At 45.4% G+C, this 19141-nt stretch overlaps 1 protein-coding gene and 1 long non-coding RNA gene across 2 annotated transcripts in view; one reads left to right on the forward strand and one right to left on the reverse strand.

Annotated features, from left to right (window-relative positions):
• Positions 1-16793, forward strand: part of C12H6orf89 (chromosome 12 C6orf89 homolog) — a 42056-nt gene extending 25263 nt beyond the window's left edge. The window contains exons 5-9 of the mRNA XM_038553899.1: positions 3238-3392; positions 3711-3850; positions 5208-5337; positions 8127-8250; positions 11358-16793. Of these exons, the coding sequence (XP_038409827.1) occupies positions 3238-3392; positions 3711-3850; positions 5208-5337; positions 8127-8250; positions 11358-11446 (638 nt within the window). The 3' untranslated portion in view covers positions 11447-16793. The remainder of the gene's footprint in view (positions 1-3237; positions 3393-3710; positions 3851-5207; positions 5338-8126; positions 8251-11357) is intronic.
• On the reverse strand, positions 1370-5424 carry LOC111098238. The gene is made up of 2 exons (XR_005367621.1): positions 5270-5424; positions 1370-1495 (listed from the first exon to the last, which is right to left on the reverse strand). It is a non-coding gene; the product is annotated as an uncharacterized LOC111098238 (long non-coding RNA).
• Positions 16794-19141: the final 2348 nt, after the last annotated feature.

Genomic DNA, 19141 nt, shown 5'->3' on the forward strand with positions numbered 1-19141 from the left:
TGATTTAGTTGGAATAGGACACATGCCTGCAGGAACATGGCATGATAAATCTGTGGGTCTCCAGCATGTCCTGCATTCAGGCTCTCTTAGGCAAGGTATGCTCGGGCAGTCTCAGCACACAAGCATTCTTGTAGCGCTGCTTAGATCTATAGATTGTACTGTTGCTGCCTCAGTTTACCTCTCATTATATGTCCCCTCTCATCACAGTATAACTTCCACCCCTCTAACAAGAGGACAAAAACAAAGTACAACCTGGTCTTTCTCTTCCAAGCCTCTCTCTCCTCAAACACTTTATACACAGCCCACAATAACATTCCTAAAGCATTGGAAACCCCTACCCAAAGGCTTTTGCTGGTTCCTTGTTTTGCTCAGAGTCAGAATTGCTTCATGCCCTGCAGGGGGCTTCTCAACCTTCCTCAGCAGCTACTTTGGCAGATACTTTTCATTTTCGCCCTCACCCCTTCTGTGGTCTTCCCAGCACACTCTGGTGCCTTGATAACTCCTATTGCCCCTCAGTCTCCACTTGCTCGTCTGTAAAGGGAGAAGAGCAATGCCTTCTCAATAGTTATACAGTAAAAAATAAATGATAGATGCGAACATGACCAGCACGGCCTGACACTTAGCACATCTATTTCCTTTCCCCTTCCTTCCTCTGAACTCCCTCACAAGGACTTTGGAAACTGAAATGCTGTACAATTATAACATATTGTTAGGATTATTTATGCCTCGTTGTATGTCCATTACCCAAAGTGCTTATATTTGGGCAAGAAATCTTCATATTTGATCTCTAATGAAGGACATTTGAAAATATTCCAGAAGAGGTACACCTGGGTAGCTGAGTCAGTTAAGCATGCAACTCTCAGTTTTGGCTCAGGTCATGATCTCAGGGTTGTGAGATGGAGCCTGAGTCAGGTTCTGTGCTGGGCAGAGAGCCTGCTTAAGGTTCTTTCTCTCCCTCTCCCTCTGCTCCTGCCCCATCGTTTCAATGTTTCTCTCTCTCAAAAAAAAAAAAAAGAATCCGGAAGGAAAAAATAAGCGTAACTTTGTAGCCTTGATGTGCCACCTGAAACAGGTGCCACAGAAGGGTTTCTGGCTGTCCCAGGAGGCCCCTGGAAGGATAAGGGTGACAGTCTGCCCACAGCTGAGGCACATGAGAAAGGGAGGTGGCAGCTGTCCCAAGGAAACACAGGTTCTGTCTGCAAGAGATGAAGGGTGTTTGGAGGGTGTGCTCAGGAGACAAGCTGAGAACAAACGCAGTCCTTCCCTGGTGGGGATTTCCTCCACCCCACTACTGTTGCTTTAAGAAAACAAGGAGAAAAAAAAAAGAAAAGAAAACAGGGAAAAAGCACTTGCTGTCGACTACAGCAAATGTGTTGTGGTTAAGAGTCAGTTTCCAAGTGCGTTTATTGGTTCAGCGAATTGACTTCATCTCAGCCACATCTGGTGGTCTGTGTGTCGTTTATTCAGGCCTTCTCCTGACTTGATTTCCATTGGGCTTTAATGAGAAAACATTTGTGAAAATTTTGGATCCAAATTAGAGTTTATCATAAGCACATATCTCAGAGAACACATATGAAACCCAGAGTGGAACAGAAAGCAAACAAGAAATAATGCAATAACATTAGAAACAGAATAGAGTCAGAAGGAAGGAACACAGGGAAACTGAGAAGGGCTGTCTGGAGAGGACGAGCCAACTCTTCCTTCAGCAGAGGACCAGCCAGAGAACGAAGACAGAGGCAACTAGCACTCACATCAAGGACTGATGAGCCGTTCTTCCCTTGCTCACCAACCCTTAGTCCTTGGGAGTAGACACCATGGTCAGTAGGCCCTACCCACACCCGAGCTGGGACAGAGCACTGTCTTTTTTTTTTTTTTTTTTTTTTTAAGATTTATTTGAGAGAGAGCAGAATGGGCTTGCGGGGGGCAGGAGCAGAGAAAGAATCTCAAGCAGACTCCCCACTGAACACAGAGCCCATCCAGGCCTGATCCCACGGCCCTGAGATTATGAGCTGAAACCAAGAGTCACATGCTTAACCGACTGAGCCACCCAGGTGCCCCACGGAGCACTGTCTTAATGGGCACATGCAATTCACTTTACACCAGAGATGGGCCTGTGAGAAGTCCTGTTTCCTCTCCATCCTTTCTCTCTGCCCTCTTTTCTCATTCTTTCCCAGAGTCATCCTGGCCTCCACTTCAAGAAAACACGCAGTGGGGCTCATCACTGATGGTGGGACCACCCTTTCTACCTGCCCCGCCTTTATGTGCTATAGACTTTCAGACATGTGGGTCACTGGGTAGAAAACAGTGGAAGATGGGCAGCTCTGGTGGCGCAGCGGTTTGGCACCACCTGCAGCCTGGGGTGTGATCCTGGAGACCGGGGATCGAGTCCCACATCGGGCTCCCTGTATGGAGCCTGCTTCTCCCTCTCCCTCTGCCTGTGTTTCTGCCTATCTCTCTGTGTCTATGAATAAATAAAATCTTAAAAAAAAAAAAAGAAAACAGTGGGAGAGCTGTATCTCCAGCCACATGTCACTGAGTATCTTCTCCAACTGGCTGACATTGTTGATTGGACTTAGGAGATACATGTACATATTAAAAAATATTTTTGACAAAATGTAGAATATACAGAAGAACATACCTCTTCCACCCACTCCCATCCCTATGTCCTCTACTCCCTCTTCAGAGGCTACTTTAAAAAAAAAAAAAAGATTTATTTAAGAGAGAGAGAGAGTGCACAAGCAGAGGTAGTGGCAGGCAGATGGAGAGAGAGAAGCTGATTCTCCGCAGAGCTGGGAGCCTGATGTTGGGGCTCGATCCCAGGACCCTGGGATCATTACCTGAGCCAAAGGCATACGCTCAACCAACAGAGCCACTCAGGTGCCCTGAGGCTACTTATTTCATATGTACCTTTTCAGAGGTGATTCAGTGCTCATCATTGTTAGCTTTTAAAAATTCAGGATGCCTGTGTGGCTCAGCGGTTTAGCGCCTGCCTTCGGCCCAGGGCCCAGGGCGTGATCCTGGACACCCAGGATCGAGTCCCGCGTCAGGCTCCCTGCATGGAGCCTGTTTCTCCCTCTTTGCCTGTGTCTCTGCCTCTCCCCCTGAGTCTCTCATTAATAAAATAAATTTAAAAATATTTTTTAAAAATTTTCATCTTTTTTACTTAAATTGCTGAGGCTGAAGATTTACCTGCTGTGTTCTTTCTGTATCTGGCTTCTCCATATCCCTTCCTCTTAGACTTTGACCCTTGGTGGACAAACAGCTGTGAGCAGAATGAGTCCAACCCCATCCCTGCCAACTGCACTGGCTGTGCCCAGAAATTACCCCTCAAGGTAATGCTCCTGGAAGATACCCCGAAGAAATTTGAGAGATTCCATCCTCTGGTGATCAAGGTGAGCAAGAAGCCTGATTGTCCACTGATAGATATCTGTTTAATGGAGACCTGAGTGGCTCAGTGATTGAGCGTCTGCTTTCGGCTCAGGGTGTGATCCCTGGGTCCTGGGATCGAGTTGCTCATTGGGCTCCCAACAGGGAGCCTGCTTCTCCCTCTCCCTGTGTCTCTGCCTCTCTCTCTCTGTGTCTCTCATGAATAAATAAAGTCTTAAAAAAAGATTATCTGTTTAAAATGGCTAGAAAGCATCAAGCTCTGACATTGCTGAGAAGTAATCCTGTGTTGTTTTTTCCTTGCTTTTGTTTTCTGCCTTGCCAAGACCGGACAGCTCTTGTTATCAGAGGAGCTTCAGCATTTCCTGTGCTGGTATCCTGAAGTAACAGAAGGCTTCAATGAAGGGTTTTTCACCAAGTGGTGGCGCTGCTTTCCCGAACGGTGGTTCCCATTTCCTTATCCATGGTGAGTGTGGAAAAGGGCACTTAGCCAACATGTGGTAGAAAGGGGGCAGACCAGACATCAAAACAGTACTAGCCACCACTGAGAGCTCCCATGCCTTGTGCCAGGTAAGCACTCTCCAGTACACTCTTCAAGTCAAATGATACTCAGGAGCTCACTGTTGAAAACTCATCAATGAGGAATAAAGAGGATGAATCAAAAGAGGTGTCTCCAGAAGGCTGTCACCATGAGTGGATATTGAGCTTGCCTAATACAATTTTATTCTGAGTACATGTTTAGCATTTGTTTGTACAGAATGCTCCTGAGTGTTGAGGGCTAATGAGAAAGCATGAATAATAGAAGGGAAACTTCATTTCCTGGCACTTGTTTGTGCCAGGCTGTGTGCCTTAGTCGTTAGTATCTGTTCCTCACTAATGATGCTCATAATAGCTCCAGGAAGTAGGAATTATCATTGTCATTTTTCAGATCAGTTAAGTACCTTGCTTAAGGTTACCCAGCCAGGATTAAAATCCAGGTCTGTCTCCTTCTTCCTTTCTGTGTCCAGTAGAAGACATGGTTGGGGCACCTGGGTGACTCAGTTAAGCGTCCGACTCTTGATTTCAGCTCAGGTCATGATCTCAGGGTTTTGAGACTGAGCCTCCCATCAGGCTCCCTGCTCAGCGAAGAGTCCACTTCTCTCCCTCTGCCCCTCCCCCTGCTTGTGCTCACTCTCTAAAAAAAAATAAAATCTAAAAAAAAGAAATAAAACCTAGTCCATTTCTTAGGGTGAAAGTTGCTCTCTAGAAAAAAGAGGAAAGCCAGTTTCCATCTAGAACCTTTCCAAGAGAGAATTAAAATTGGATTTTTTTGCCTTCTTGTTAGCTAATTTCTCAGTGCTTGTCTTTTTAAAAATTTGCCATTTATATGCATGATCGAATACTCTAGTTAAGCTAGTCAGGCATCCCACTGCATGCCATACCACCTTAGAAGAAAGTTCATGATTTTTGTCCTCCTTCTACTCCCCCCTCCTGTTCTCCCGCCTGGCCTACTGTGTAGTTTACTTCAGTCTCTTTTCCAAGATGAAATGAATGGACCATTTCTTTCCTTCCTCTATATGTTGTTTTAGCTGGATTTTATAAACACCCCACCCACACGTACAAATTAGGGCTGTGGAGTTTTGTGTGTATGTGTGCGTGTCACAATTAATTGATTTGGCATGACTGTTCTTCACAAACCTAATACTTGAGATATTGTCCTGATATTTTTCCCTGTTTACCTACCACCCACAGTTTTCCCACCCTTGCTTAGCTCTCTGTTAGTCATGGAGATAGAGGCTGGCTCGCCCAGCTGAATTACTTTTGTCTCTTTCAAACTTTTACAGGAGAAGACCTCTAAACAGATCACACATTTTACGCGAGCTTTTTCCTGTTTTCACCTACCTACCATTTCCAAAAGATGCCTCCTTAAAAAAGTGCTTCCTTCTTCAACCGGAACCTATTGTGGGTAGTAAGGTAGGACATTTTTGAGAGGACTTGGGTCTAGAATTTTCCTCTTTTGGCACCTGGTCTGATGTCATAATCCCTCCCTTCCTTGCATGTCAACCCAGAGGGTGAATTAAAGGGACACCCACATAATCTAAAGTTCTCTCCCCTGCAGTGGCCCACCCTTTTATGAAGGCATGCTTACCGAAAGTCTGGTTACCTTGCAAATCTGTTTCCTGCCCTTGACACCTAAGATCAAGCTGCTTTTCTACATTAGGAAGTAAAATCCTGAAATTTGAAGGGACCCAAGCTGTAGCTAGTCTGAGTTCCCTACGTCAAAGGAGAAAGCAGGCAAGCTGGAAATGAGTAGCCCAACTTACTCATTTTGTGGATAAGGACACTGAGCCCCAGAGAAAGTAAATGATTTGCCCAAGGACACAGCAAGTTAACAGGAAGGCTCTACCCCGCCCCCATCCCCAGGTTCACTTTCCCCAGAAATAAATGAGAAACCTCAAGTGGAGAACTGGGAAAAGCAAAAAGCTTGAGAGGTTTGGGGATAAAAGGGTTGACAGGATATGCCCAAGGCAGGCCAACCAGTTTGGGTAGCAACACTTCTTACTCAAGTCCATGGCCAAGTACCCAGAGCCCACATTTACCTCTCTGGGGCCGGTGGACTGGGTAAAGCTGTTCTGTGTTGTGTCTGTTTACTTTTCTCTGAATTGCTTTCTTGTTAAATCTCATTCCCAAGGAAGGTTTTTGAATTTAGGTTGGTTTGGAAGAATTAAAAGGATGAAATTTCCCAAACTGTGACCCTTACCAACTCCGAGTTGTGTTTTCACCCTCCCAATACTATTCTTTGGCTCCAAACTTGCTGAATCGTATTAAAGGAATTTCAAAGCCTATAAAAACAAGCATTTTGTCTAGAAGTAAGAACTTCTGTCTGCCAGCAGTAGGGTGGAGGTGTTGGGCTCTTGCCTCAGATTTTAGAGAAGTTTATTCTGCTGTCCCCATCTAGAACTCAGGGCCCTAGTATGATTTCATCTTCACAATTATGATATAATTCTGGGCGAGAGCTTTTATCTTTATCTTGATTTTCCCACTTGAATCTGAAGTTAATTTCACCAGTCTGCTTAATAGGGACACCAAGAATCTCAGCCAAAAGGGTAAATACTAAGTTACTCAGACGCCTATCAGAGTCATCTTGTGGTACTCAAGCATGTTTTCGGAAGGGGAGTGGTCCAAATAGGCAAAAATCCTGAGAGTCTTGTTTCTTAGAGCATCTGCTCCCCGCCTTGGCCCAGGCTCTCCTTTCTCTACAGCCTTGTTACTCCACCCTGTTGTCCATATCCCTGAGCTCTCAACCCTGGTAAAGTCATATGTCTGTGGGCCTCGGATCCCAGAGTCAACCTTGGGATAGAAGATAAGAAGTGGGGATCCAATCATAAGAGGTGAGGGGCTCCAAGGCCCACTTCACCCAGTTCACAGTGTTGCCTGGGGGGTTGGCCTGCTCCATCCTGTTATTTGGTTCTTCCCATCCTGGGTATAGAGGCACAGGGTCCTGCCCCCTCTCTGCCCTGTATGAAGAACTGCATTTATTTGGTTTTGGTCTCCTGGGATTTCCTTAAGACTGTAGGGCCTCTGCCCATCAATTGCAAGCCACTAGCCTGCCTTAGTCTTCCTGCTGTCACCACAGTGGCAGTTGAATGGCTCTGGTGTTGCCACGGAAACGGAGTCCTGGCCAGGGCCTGCAGGAGCAAGAAAAATGGGGTTTGGGGACAGGAGAAGATGGGGCCAAAAACAAGGCTCTGGAAGGCCTCAGTACTAAACCAGGACGTGGCCCGGGGAGTCAGACTTCAGACCCTTTCATTATATGGACATAGAAAGGCTCTTCCTGGAGGGCCTAGGGAGGGGAAGCCCTAGAGGTTTTCTCTCACTATCTAGGTAGGAAGAAATGCCTGAGCAAGACCAGCCTAGCCTCTCCCTTTGTTTGTGTTTGTTTGTTTGTTTGTTTGTTTGTTTTTAGCCTCTCCCTTTGTTCCTGCTCCCTGTCTACTGGCACCAGGGTTCGCAGCCATACTGACCACACATTAAGTGCAGGTTGCACTTAATGCCCAATGGTGGTGGTAGTCTGCCCTCATAAGTGCAGTAGGTAACCTGTGCAGGTGCACAGGCTGGTTGCCTCCTTAATACTCAAAATCTAAGCCCAGTCTTACCGTCATTAGTTTTTAATCAGCAGTATGATATCTCTGTTCACCTACGTCTTGCCAGAAAGTGTGAACCTGAACTTCCTGCTGTTCGATTCTCATCGAAACCCTGGCAATATTACTTCTGTAATATTCCATGGAACATGCCCAAAGATATGCAGACTCTGAAAAGTCTGAATCCAACCAGACCCTCAGAAGATTGTGTACTTAGACCACTATGTGTTGGCCTCTCCTAGACTTCTGTTAAATTGTACCTAGATAATTTGCCTTTGGCCTACTTTGGAGCTGTGGCTAGAAATAGCCATGAATTATGAAGCTCATGCTTGATCTGTATTAGGGCTGGTGTTGAAGATGTCTCCCACTAAATCACAGTGTCTCTTTAGGAGAACACACAGAAGGGATTTTAACCCGGTCTCAGTACTAGGAGATGCCAGGCTTAGGAGAAACTTTGTTTTTGTCATTCAGGCATAATTGTGAATTGTGTCATTGGTTCCGTTTTCCTTTTTGTTTAGGCTGCTAGAAAAGTCAGAGACATATATATAATTTTGTATGTTACTCTCCCATGCCACTGAGTTTTATTTTGTTTCCTTTTCCTTCTCCCTTTTTTTCCTCCAGATGCATAGGATGCATGACCTGTTTATCATTGGCAGCGGTGAGGCCATGTTGCAGTTCATCCCTCCCGTCCAGTGCCGAAGACATTGCCAGTCTGTGGCGATGCCACTAGAGCCAGGGGATATTGGTAGGTGGGGCCCCCAGAGGGCAAGGTCAGTCACAAGATCTTTGTAGTTTTTAACTCAAAAAATATTGTGAAAATTAAATGTGGTCTTCACAAAGTTTCAATTAGGTAGAGTCAAAACTAGCATTCTTTTACGGATACAGTTAATATTTATACTTAAGTAGAACAATATGCTAAGGAGGAAACGTAGCACAGAGAAATGCCTTGTATATACATTTAGAATGGATGATGTGTCCATCGATCTTAGAAATTTCAAGTTAGAAGGCATTATGGAAAATACTTATAGCAGTCCTTTATTTTACAGATGAGGAAATTGAGACCCAGACCATCTCAAGTTCCCACCATCAGCTAGGCAAAGCTTTAAGTGTCTCCTTCAACAGAGTCAGGCCAGGGGAGGTACAATTCTAGATCCAGGAAACCCTTTCTGTGCCTATTTTGCTAATAAGACAATGCAAGCAGTATGCAAGGGCAACAGCCCATGGGGAAATAATACCTTCTGTGTGGGTCTCACAGCCAAAGCCCAGCCTCACAGTCATGACTCACCCTTGGCTCTGTGATTTCCCAACTGTGGCCTGTTCTGTGCATTATATTCTAACAACCTAGTCCAAAGAAACAGACTTGAATCAACTGCTGTCCATAGCAATCAGTCTGACAGTAAAGTTTTCTTGGCAGAAGCAAATACCAAGTGTCACCTCTGTGTTTTTTCCTTAAGAAGCCCAGGGGAAGCCTAATGCCCCCAATAGACCCCAGGCTGGTTTTCCCACCTGATTTCTTTTAATTTTATCTTTTAGAAGACCCCAGTCTCTGGAAACCTTTTTCCTCATTTGGAAATAGGGTACAGACTACAGACTGTGACTAGCTTTAATCCATGTTACATAATGTATTTCAATTTAGAAATGAAAATAATGCACAGATTAAGCATTAACTGATAATGGAGCACAGCTGGCCTGGCCCTTGGGAATTACTGCAAAAAGGAGGATTTTTGTGTAGAAATGGTTCTGAAGCTGTTTTCCTGTAGTGAAGTGACCCTGCCACGAGGCATGACTATTACACAAGTTGAGTGGCATTTCGGGTTGAGAATGTGTAGTTATGCTTGAAAAAGTTTCTGTCTTATGTTCTACAAATGTCTGAGAGTTCAGACAACTACAGAAACACCTGTTATCCAAATTTTAGGTTTCTGGATCCCACAAACCTCTAGAATGCTAATTATAGAATTAAGGGAAGTAAATGGATGACTGGCAGTGATCAAAGAAGCTTTGAGCATCAAAGTCTGGTGGGAATAGTGCAGAAAAACTTCAGATCCCGAGCATGATAGCCTATCAGTGCTGTCACTGGCCAGTTTGCAGACCAGGAGAGGAGCCCTGTGGGCGGCAGTGTCCGTGAATAGCCAGCCACAGGCCAGGGACATAGAGAAGGGATGGGGGGCTGACTAGAACAGGAGGAAGAAAGCAGGTCTGAGAGAATAGCTGGGTAGGGGGTGATAGGGAAGATAGTGGGCTTCTAAAGCAGTGGCAGTAATAGAAGCCATGGCTGTGGCTGCCGCAGTTAAAAACAAGGATAAGAGGGACTCCTGGGGGGCTCAGTTGATTAAGCATCTGCCTTCAGGTAAGGTCATGATCTCAGGGTCCTGGGATCGAGCCCTGCATCGGCTCCTTGGTCAGCAATTGGGGAGTCTGCTTCTCCCTCTATGTCTGCCCCTCCCGCTGCTTGTGCACGCGTACACACACACTCTCTCTCAAATAAATAAATAAAAATAAAGCCTTTAAAAATAAATAAACACATAAATAAAAGAGATGAGGACAGGAAAAACAGACCCTGACAGCGAAGGGGAGTAATTCAATGCTGTTTATAGGACAGATGGCAGCTCTAGCACTCCCGGGATCCTTAAGAATGGCACTGTGACAAGCGGGCTCTGTGGTTTGTTTTTTGTTTTTGTTTTTGTTTTAAGATTTTATGTATCTATTCATGAGACACACAGAGAGGCAGAGACACAGGCAGAGGGAGAAGCAGGCTCCATGCAGGAAGCCTGATATGGGACTTGATCTGGGGACTCTGGGATCATGCCCTGAGCCAAAGGCAGACACTCAACTGCTGAACCACCTAGGTGTCCTGGACGCTGTGGTTTTTGACAAAGTAAGCATTGTTTTTTGAAGGAAGAGGACAGGGACACTGATCACCAGGAAACCTGTGATGAGAGGCATTTTCAAGAATGATGTAGGGGTAAGCCCACTCTGGTGCCATGATTGACGAGTCACTGCTCATAGTGACCTTTCTTGAGTCACCAAATAGAGCTTAAGTTCTATTCAGTGCTCTCAGCTTAAAGATAGGTAAAGTACATCATACTCTAGAAAATTTTCCATTGGGAGATTATTGAAGCATTCAAGTTTTTTTTTAAGTGTTCAAGTTTTTAAAGCTTTTAAGTTTACACCACTCATAATATAGGTCAATGTTTCCTAAACAGTTCGTCAGATCACTGATGACCCTGGGATTGGGAACAGGAACCCCTTAGAAAGGCCCTTGGCAAGTAAGGCTCTTGAGTCAGTGGATTCTGGGAACTATCTATCTTGGTTTTTTTGTTTGTTTGTTTGTTTGTTTTGTCTGTCTTGTCAATACATAGTGCACATTAGTAAACAAAAGGCTCCAGAAGCCTTGGAGGAACCTAATGTTTCTTAAACCTACTTGACAGTGGAACCCATTTTCCTTAGACTATGTTACAGGATGCTGCTGTTTGCAGAACACAAGTTAGGGAATGCTGGTTTGAGCTAATCTGGATGTTCTATAATGAGATGGTGTTACAGATTACATTAGGAGAATTGGATGGTGAAGGGGGGTGTTGTGCTCCCCCTTCAGAATTCGTCCTGTCTTCCTTGCTGATAAAGATGAGGCGGGCCTGAGAATCGATGCCTGGCACCAGCCTTATCTAGAACATCCTGCCCTTGTAAACCTCCTGAATGAAGCACTTTGGTTCACAGTGGCTCCTGTTGGATGTCAGGTTACAGAGAGGACTGATAACTGGGAATGCTATGCTGGGCAGACTTGCCTTGCTGGTGCCCACAGGTGTGCCTCATCCCTGACATTCACCTGCTTTCCTGTTGCTGTTTCCCTTCAAGGCTATGCCGGTGCCAGGAAGGCCTACGTTATAGCCAGAGGGGTCCAGCCTTTGGTCATCTGTGATGGAACCACCCTCTCAGAACTATAGGAAACAAGAACTATACAGAGGAACAACTTTGAGTGCTGAAGACCAGATTGAAAGGGGAGAAATAAAAACAAAAAACGATGAAACCACTTGCCAAGGTTACTTAGTTACCTGCCCTATGCATGCGTGAATGAGCCAGCTGTATGCTGGAGGCACTGGCCAGATCTTGGCCCTCCCGACTCTTCCAGCCTAGCTGCCTGGCCAGGGCTTTGCCAGTACCTGTCTATGAGAGACTGGGCTCTTCTATCTTCTATACCTTTTGGAGCCACAGCCTTGAGGCTGCCCTTCAGGCAGGAAACGAGATTGGTGCCTTCCCTCACTTGCATGGCATGATCCCCTCTGCTAGCTCCCTAGCCACAGAGAGGGCAGACAGCAGGTCCCAACTTCAGAGCCATCCCTTACCAGGTGGACCTGCTTGTCTCTCTACTGGTCACACCATCCTATACTTTGGAAAGCCATGGCTGATTAAAGAAGTCTTTGCAGTTTCCCAAGCAGAGTGGAATCTAGAAGCAGTGAAACAAGATTAAATAATCTCATTGCACTCAAGAAATGCACTGCTTTCCCAGTGTCCCTGACTCTTGGGAGTCTCAGTGATGCCAGATTGGAGTCTGATTATAATTGAACCGCAAATTCCTAGGGGTAGCACTTTCTTCCATTTGATCAGGTTCTTATGCACCATACCCGATCCCCACCTTTAGCTCCCTTCCCTTCTTGCTTGCCACTATGGCTGGTTTCTCAGAAGTTGGACCCCTTCCCTGGCTGGTCCAGAGCCCTTACTGCTGAGGCAGCACTGCTTCTGTCAACTGGGTTGCTTTTACCAAGTGTCTTCAGAGGAGACAAGTTAGAATGCTGGCCTGGGGAGTGTGTGCCTCCCCGGGTTTGATCTTTAAGGTCCAACTTTCAGCAGGGAAGATGTTTTACAGATGTGTCAGGCTGATGTTGTAATGTGGTTGGGGAAGGAGCTCCAGGCCCAACATATTTGCCAACTGGGTGTGCGACTGTGGGATCCTCTGTCTTAAAATTATTTCTCTCTTTGTATCAGGAAACAAGGTGAGGTATTTTTATCATTTGTAATGACATAAAGCTATGTTCTTTCAGTTGGGTGACTGATTCACTATGCTTATTGTTTTCCCCAAGTGCTTTTAATATGTATCAATCAAACGGTATAAATAGGGCATACTTTTCTTCCTCTTTTTTTTTTCCTTTATTCGTTTATTGATGCTGCTAGATACTTGGCCTTTAGTCATGCCATCACCAAGCTGAAGACAACCCACCATCGCACCTGGTTCTGAACTACAGAAATCAGATGAGTACAGGTACCCATGGCAGATTTAATGGACCAGAGGCGGACAGTGGTGAGAGAGGGACCTATGAGTCCTTGCAGGGTGCTTTTCATCCATGAAGGCACCCTTGTACCTTATCCCTGGGCCCTCTCTTAGCACATCTCCTAAGCAGCACTGGGGATCATCAAGACACTGGAGGGCTTGTTTGTATACTTGTACGGGACAAGAATGGTTCACAGAACTTAAGGTGGAAATATTCAGCCTCTGCAGACGTGAATAAAACTAGGATAAATGGTACCAGAGGGAATTTTTCCTTAAACCAGTCTGTGCCTTGTGTGGCTTAATACAGGAAAAACAAAAATTTTTGTACATATAAAAGTCACGCTGCTAAGCAGTTATGATTTAAGAGGTTCTAAATCAGAGGGATCATTTCGAGGCCAGCTTTGCGCAAGCTTTTAGAGCCTTTGCAGTGTCCTTACCCCTGCTGTGCATGGAGAAGGATTATATGTAAACAAGTTCTTTAGAGTTTTCTTAAATTAGGTCCTTTGAGTTAACAAAAGAGAGGGTTTCTTAGAAGAAAAACTGGATGATTGAGATTTCTGTTTTGTCTTCGAGTTACCCTGGATTAGTTCCCCATTTCACTCCTGCCCTTCACATCTTAAACGTTCATAAAATATCCACTTCAGCTCAAAACTTTGATAACTAAGAAACCCTCGCATGTGTTGCCATCCTGGGGCATCCCCTGGAAAGTGCCCTAAGCCCCTGAGCTGTCTACAGTTCAACAGAAAATGACGTGGCAGCAGATGAGGCGAGACTTACGTGCATTTCCTACTCTAAACTTAAAATATGTCCCATTCAGAATTGAGGGTAGATTTCTGTGAAGGAAGAAATTTTCCAAAGAGAGTTTCCCACTCTTAATTACTGGAGATGTAGAAGTAATTTGCCTTCTTCTCAAGGCAATTCTGATAAGTGGAATACAGGAATGGCTTCCCTCAGGAATGACCTCGATTGCCAGCCTGAGGCTTTGTATGAGGGTGCTGCTCACCCAGCTCTCTGCTCCTCTGTGGAAGCAGCAGAAGTCCCTCCACATGACCCAGGCAGCAAAAGAAGGTTATCAAGAAGGGGAGGGGGGGCATAGTGGGACTACCTAACCAACCCCCAAGCTGCAACACAAGAACAAAATGCTCACAAATGTGTTGAGTGTTTACTAAGAGGTGACATGGTGGTGACCTCCACACATGGATTAGGTCCACTTTCTTGTAGGTGCCCAGGGTAGTGACTTATATCCCCTGATCAGCTCTCTGGGGAGAAAGGCTGCTTTGGCACCAGTCAAAGCATTTATGTCCAGGTGTCCTGACATCTGTAGGGGTCAAGTATTGACAAGACATTACACCTGTTCAGGCTTATAAAAAGAGGCAGAAAAAAAAAAATAAAAAGAGGCAGAACTTAACCTCTCCTGACTCAATTTTTTTAGGGAAGGGAGGGAGTAAAATAATATGGTTTATGAAAACAGAATCTAGGGGTGCCTGGCTGGCTCAGCCAGTGGAGCATGCCACTCTTCATCTCCAGTTGGAAGTTCGAGCCCCATGTTGGGTGAAGAGATTACTTAAAATCTTAAAAAACAAAACAAAACAAAAAACCCTACTTATTTGGTGAAAAACAAAATGGCCAGAATTGGCGTCATTTTCTGAGAGAAAGAATAGTAATGTTTGTCCAGTCCTTTCTAAGAGGGCCTTGATAGACGTAATCTCCTTTCATCTTTCCTCAGTACTGTCAAGTAGGTGTTAGATCCTCATTTTACATGAAACTCGGGCTTAGGGCAGTTAACTGTTGGTCAGTAGGTAGTTGGTTTTACCGCATATCATTTCCCTGCTTCAGCACAGCGTGGTGCCCCAGGATGGACGAGGCTGTGGGTTTCATTACCTGGGGCGTGCCCCCACTGGGACAGGAGGACCTCGGGAGAGGGTCAGCAAGCCAGGAACTCTTCAGGGTTTGTTTTCAAGATTGTTTTGGACAGAGATGGAAGAGGAGAGAATCTAACCAGATGACTTTTATAAAAATCCTTTCACTTTTTTCCCTCCCCATTTGAAAACTCTTGAAGAGTGAGTGTAGCTGGAACACGACTATGTGTCCAGCCATTTTCCCATCACACATGTTTCCAGATGTGTGACCAGAAGAGGGACTCTGCCCAGTTCCAGTCGTGACTCCCCTTAGAGTTTACCTCACTTGTTTTTCAGCTCTCTGTCTTCTTGTCCCTTCTTCCCAAATCCAGTATAGACCTCTGTGTAGGAGCAATTTGTTTTTTTTTTAAACTCTCAGTGTCTTTAGCTGCAGGTGATAGCCTCACTCATTTTAATATCCTCACTCTGGGATGAGAATTTGCTCCTTAACCAGTGGCTTCCATAATGAACATCCAAAAACCGAAAGCAGATGTTCACTTCTCACCTAATCCTTGCCTGCAGGAAGCGGCCACGTTGTAGGGGGAAGAGCCAAAACTGCCTGCTGATTGCATGGAGAGAGGCAATACGGGCCACCTTTTGAGAATCAGTTACTAATCAGAGGGGTCTTTTACGCTTTTGAGCTCTCCCTAGTGATGGAAGAGAAACTCTCCTGAGTTCTTAAGTTCACACTCATTAACTTTGAGGGTGGCCCATCTACCCACTAAAATTGGTCAAAGGAATGCCATGTGAGATGTGCTTTAAATGGCATTTTTCCTTTTTTAAAATTTAAATTTTAGTTGCCATACAGTGCAAAATTGGTTTAGATGGCATTTTAGATTGAGATTCTCTGTTTGGAGCTGCGCCTGTTGTGCACAGTGCTGATGGTTGTTGGGGGAGGGAGGCTAGGAAGGTGCTGGTGCTTATAGGGATAGCCTTATATAGCACATGAGAAATGAGAGGCTCTGGGAGTACACTAATATTGCCATCAGCATACATCTCCCGGCCTTCTCACCCCCAGCCTCCTGATATCTAGTGGCTTCTTCCACAAATGTATCTCTAAGAAGATGGACAGGTGCTGTCGCTGCTGTGCATCATACCCAAGTTGGTCCACCCTTGGACGCAGTATGGTTTTATATGCTGGCCTTGGCGAGACACCGTCCAGCCAGCTTGTCTGTTGTCTGGGTCCCTTAGAGTCTGGTTTCCCTGCCCTGCATAATTTAAGCATTAGAGCTAAATACATCTGTCATTTTCCTCTCTGGAGACTGGGAAATGCCCAGAGCTTTTCAGAATAGTGGAGAGAAGAAATGTTATGTAACTGCTCGTGGAGGCCCAGAACCGTTCAGACATGGAGGGGCTGGGGACAACCCAGAGACCATTCCTCCTGCACTTTGTGTGTCTGTCATTCGGCAGCCGTAAATCCAAGAGTGAGCCCCAGCTGCAGGCACCTGAGCAGAGAAGGGAAACCAGTCTAGAGTTTCAAACAGAAACTGGAAAGTCAGGCCATCAGCTGTGTACCAAGCCTCATTTACATCCTTTCCTCACAACAGCTCTGTGGGGTAGGGAGTAGGAGTGGTCATCTTGTAAAGCCACCTCTACTCAAAGATCAGCAGTGTCCCAACCTCCAAGCCCCAACCCCTCAGAGCAATTTTGGCCCTTTGAGGAACAGACTCACTTATCCACAAGAATTGGTGACAGAATCAGACAGACACATGGTATTCCCAAGAACCCTAGTCTTGCAATTGGCACTTTCCTCCAGACTTTGCCAGAAACCTGCTGGCTGTAGTCTCCTTCCCTCCTGTGGGGAGTGGAGACTGGAGGGGCAGATGTAGACAAGGAACTAACACGCGGCCTCTTCCCTGCCTTCGTCAGGGACAGGACCCAGGACAGCTGCTGTGCATCTTCAGGGAACCAGGGAAGGTCCCAGTAGGCAGAGGGAGACACCTGTCCCAACTGCGCATGCACCAAATGGCGTGCACTATTATGTGTTCGGTGCAGAATGTTGATGGTAACTTAATGTACTGCAAACTCGTAAAGACTTTCACCATGTAAAGAATGTATGTAAATTAAAGTTTTATGTAATGAAAGTTTTTACTTTTGCAATTAAAAGTGTATGTTGGTTGATAAGAACTTTCCTATACTCCGTGTCATTTTTTAATTGCCTGATTTCTCTTCTTCCATAACTCAGGAGATCCCTGGCCACATCCTACTCGTGAGCCAGCCCCAAGGGGCCTTCTGGGCGCCTCCCGGTCACCTGTCCCTGCTGGCCATGGTCCTCTCTAACATTCTCTCCCAGCTTCCAGTCTCTCCCAGACTCCTCTTTTCCCTCCTCCCTGCCTTTTGCCCAGAATTTAAATGAGACCCTCAATGCCTTTTTCTGTTCCCCAGCTAGCTGCACATGGTCCAGATGCCATCACAGTGTCACCTGACCTTTAGATGTCCTCTGTTCTTGCAGTAGGACAGCCAGGTCCCTTGCTGGCCCATGGGAGCCAGCTTGCCACTGATCAGGGCCACTCTTGGCATTCAGTTAGCTGAGTACAGGTTTGAGTTAAGTCATTTTGGTGTGTTCATATTTTTTTTTGTAATTTCTTTTTTTTTAATCTACACACAAGTTTTATATAAATGCATAAAGAGAACTAACACTCAGTCTCTTCCCTTTGGGATGCCTGGGTGGTTTTGGGGGTGCCTGGGTGGTTCAGTCGGTTGAGTGTCCGACTCTTTTTCAGCTCAGGTTTGATCTCTGGGTGGAGCCTCGCATCAGGCTCTGTGCTCAGAGTAGAGCCTGCTGGAGATTCTCTCCCTCTGGATCATACTCTCTCTCTCTCTAAAATAAATCTTTAAAAAAAACAACAGCAACCTGTTTCTAACATACTGCTTAATGTCCTATCTTACTTTCCTTCGTTGCTTTTTGTAGACCTCTGTCTTCCCCACAATCCTTGCTGCCTTTCTGTGTATCTTTCTGAGGTTTCTTCTGTGCTCTCTAATCATGATCATAAATCAAGTTTTTTGTCATTGCTTTATCAGAAGTGCAATCATAACAGAGGCACTAATTTGTTGCTTTGTCTACTCAGTACCTTCCAGAGTTTTCTTCAAGTCCACTGACATAGCTCTACTCCTTTCTTTTTAATGACTGATACTCCAGGGTGTGGATATGCCATCATTTATTCCACTGTTCTCTGATTGAAGCTAAGTCACATCCTGCTCAATGATTATTTGGATTATAAATCAAGAAGTCCAGAGTTAGTTTTAAAAATACTTGTTTTGACAAAATGTATATTCATCCTTCTTTGTTTCAGCTAATATATATCCTTCAAAAATTTAGAAATCATCTCATTCCACAGTGCTATTCATTTACCTGCTTGAAAGCTGGACTTCAACAAGAAAAAAGGGGGAGGGTCTTGATTCCATGTGAAAAGATGACAAAGTCACCAGTTTTCCATCCCCTTCTTTCTCTATAGCACTTGACACCGACTGGGGCGGGGAGGGGAGGGGGCCAGCATCTCCCTCCTTTGGCTTCTGTGAGAATCACTACTTCCTGAATCTTCTCTTTTTCACTTCTGTCTGCTTTGTAGCATTTTTTTTTTTTTTTTTTTTTTTTTTTTTAAGATTTTACTCACCTCTTTGACAGAGAGCACAAGCAGAGAGAGTGGCAGGCAGAGGGAGAGAGAGGCAGGCTCCCCACTGAGTAGGGAACCTGATGTGGGGCTTGATCCCAGAACCCTGGGATTGTGACCTGAGCTGAGGGCAAATGTTTAACCCACTGAGCCACCAAGGCGCCCCTAGAACCTTGCTGTTCCACTCCTACCTAGACCCTGCCGGTGGTTGCCTATTTCTCTCACACTCCACCCTCTCCATTCACCATCCACAGAGCGGCCAACAGTGCCCTTGCTAAAGCACATGCCTCCCTCCTGCTCAGCACTCCTCAGTGACTCTCCGTTACCCACAGGATAAATCCTGGCCATCCGCTTCAGCCTCATTCCACTCATTTACGGTGCCTTACCTCTTCTGAACCATCTCTAATTCTTGGAAACATCTAGGCTGGTCTTTCTTTTTTCTTTCTTTCTTTCTTTCTTTCTTTCTTGCTTTTCTTTTCTTTCTTTCTTTTTTTTTTTTTTTAAATTTTTTATTTATTTATGATAGTCAGAGAGAGAGAGAGAGGCAGAGACACAGGCAGAGGGAGAAGCAGGCTCCATGCACCGGGAGCCCGATGTGGGATTCGATCCCGGGTCTCCAGGATCGCGCCCTGGGCCAAAGGCAGGCGCCAAACCGCTGCGCCACCCAGGGATCCCATCTTTCTTTCTTTTTTTCTTTCTTTCTTTCTTTTTCTCTTTCTTTCTTTCCAAAAACTATTTTTTAGGGCACTTTTACATTCATAGCAAAATTGAGCAGAAAGAGTTCCTATATACCCTCTGTCCCCTCACCCTTACCCCACCAACACAGTCTCCCCACTACTGGTCAAAGAGTGGTACATTTGTTAG

Source organism: Canis lupus, chromosome 12 (assembly GCF_011100685.1).
Source record: "Canis lupus familiaris isolate Mischka breed German Shepherd chromosome 12, alternate assembly UU_Cfam_GSD_1.0, whole genome shotgun sequence".
NCBI lineage: Eukaryota > Metazoa > Chordata > Mammalia > Carnivora > Canidae > Canis > Canis lupus.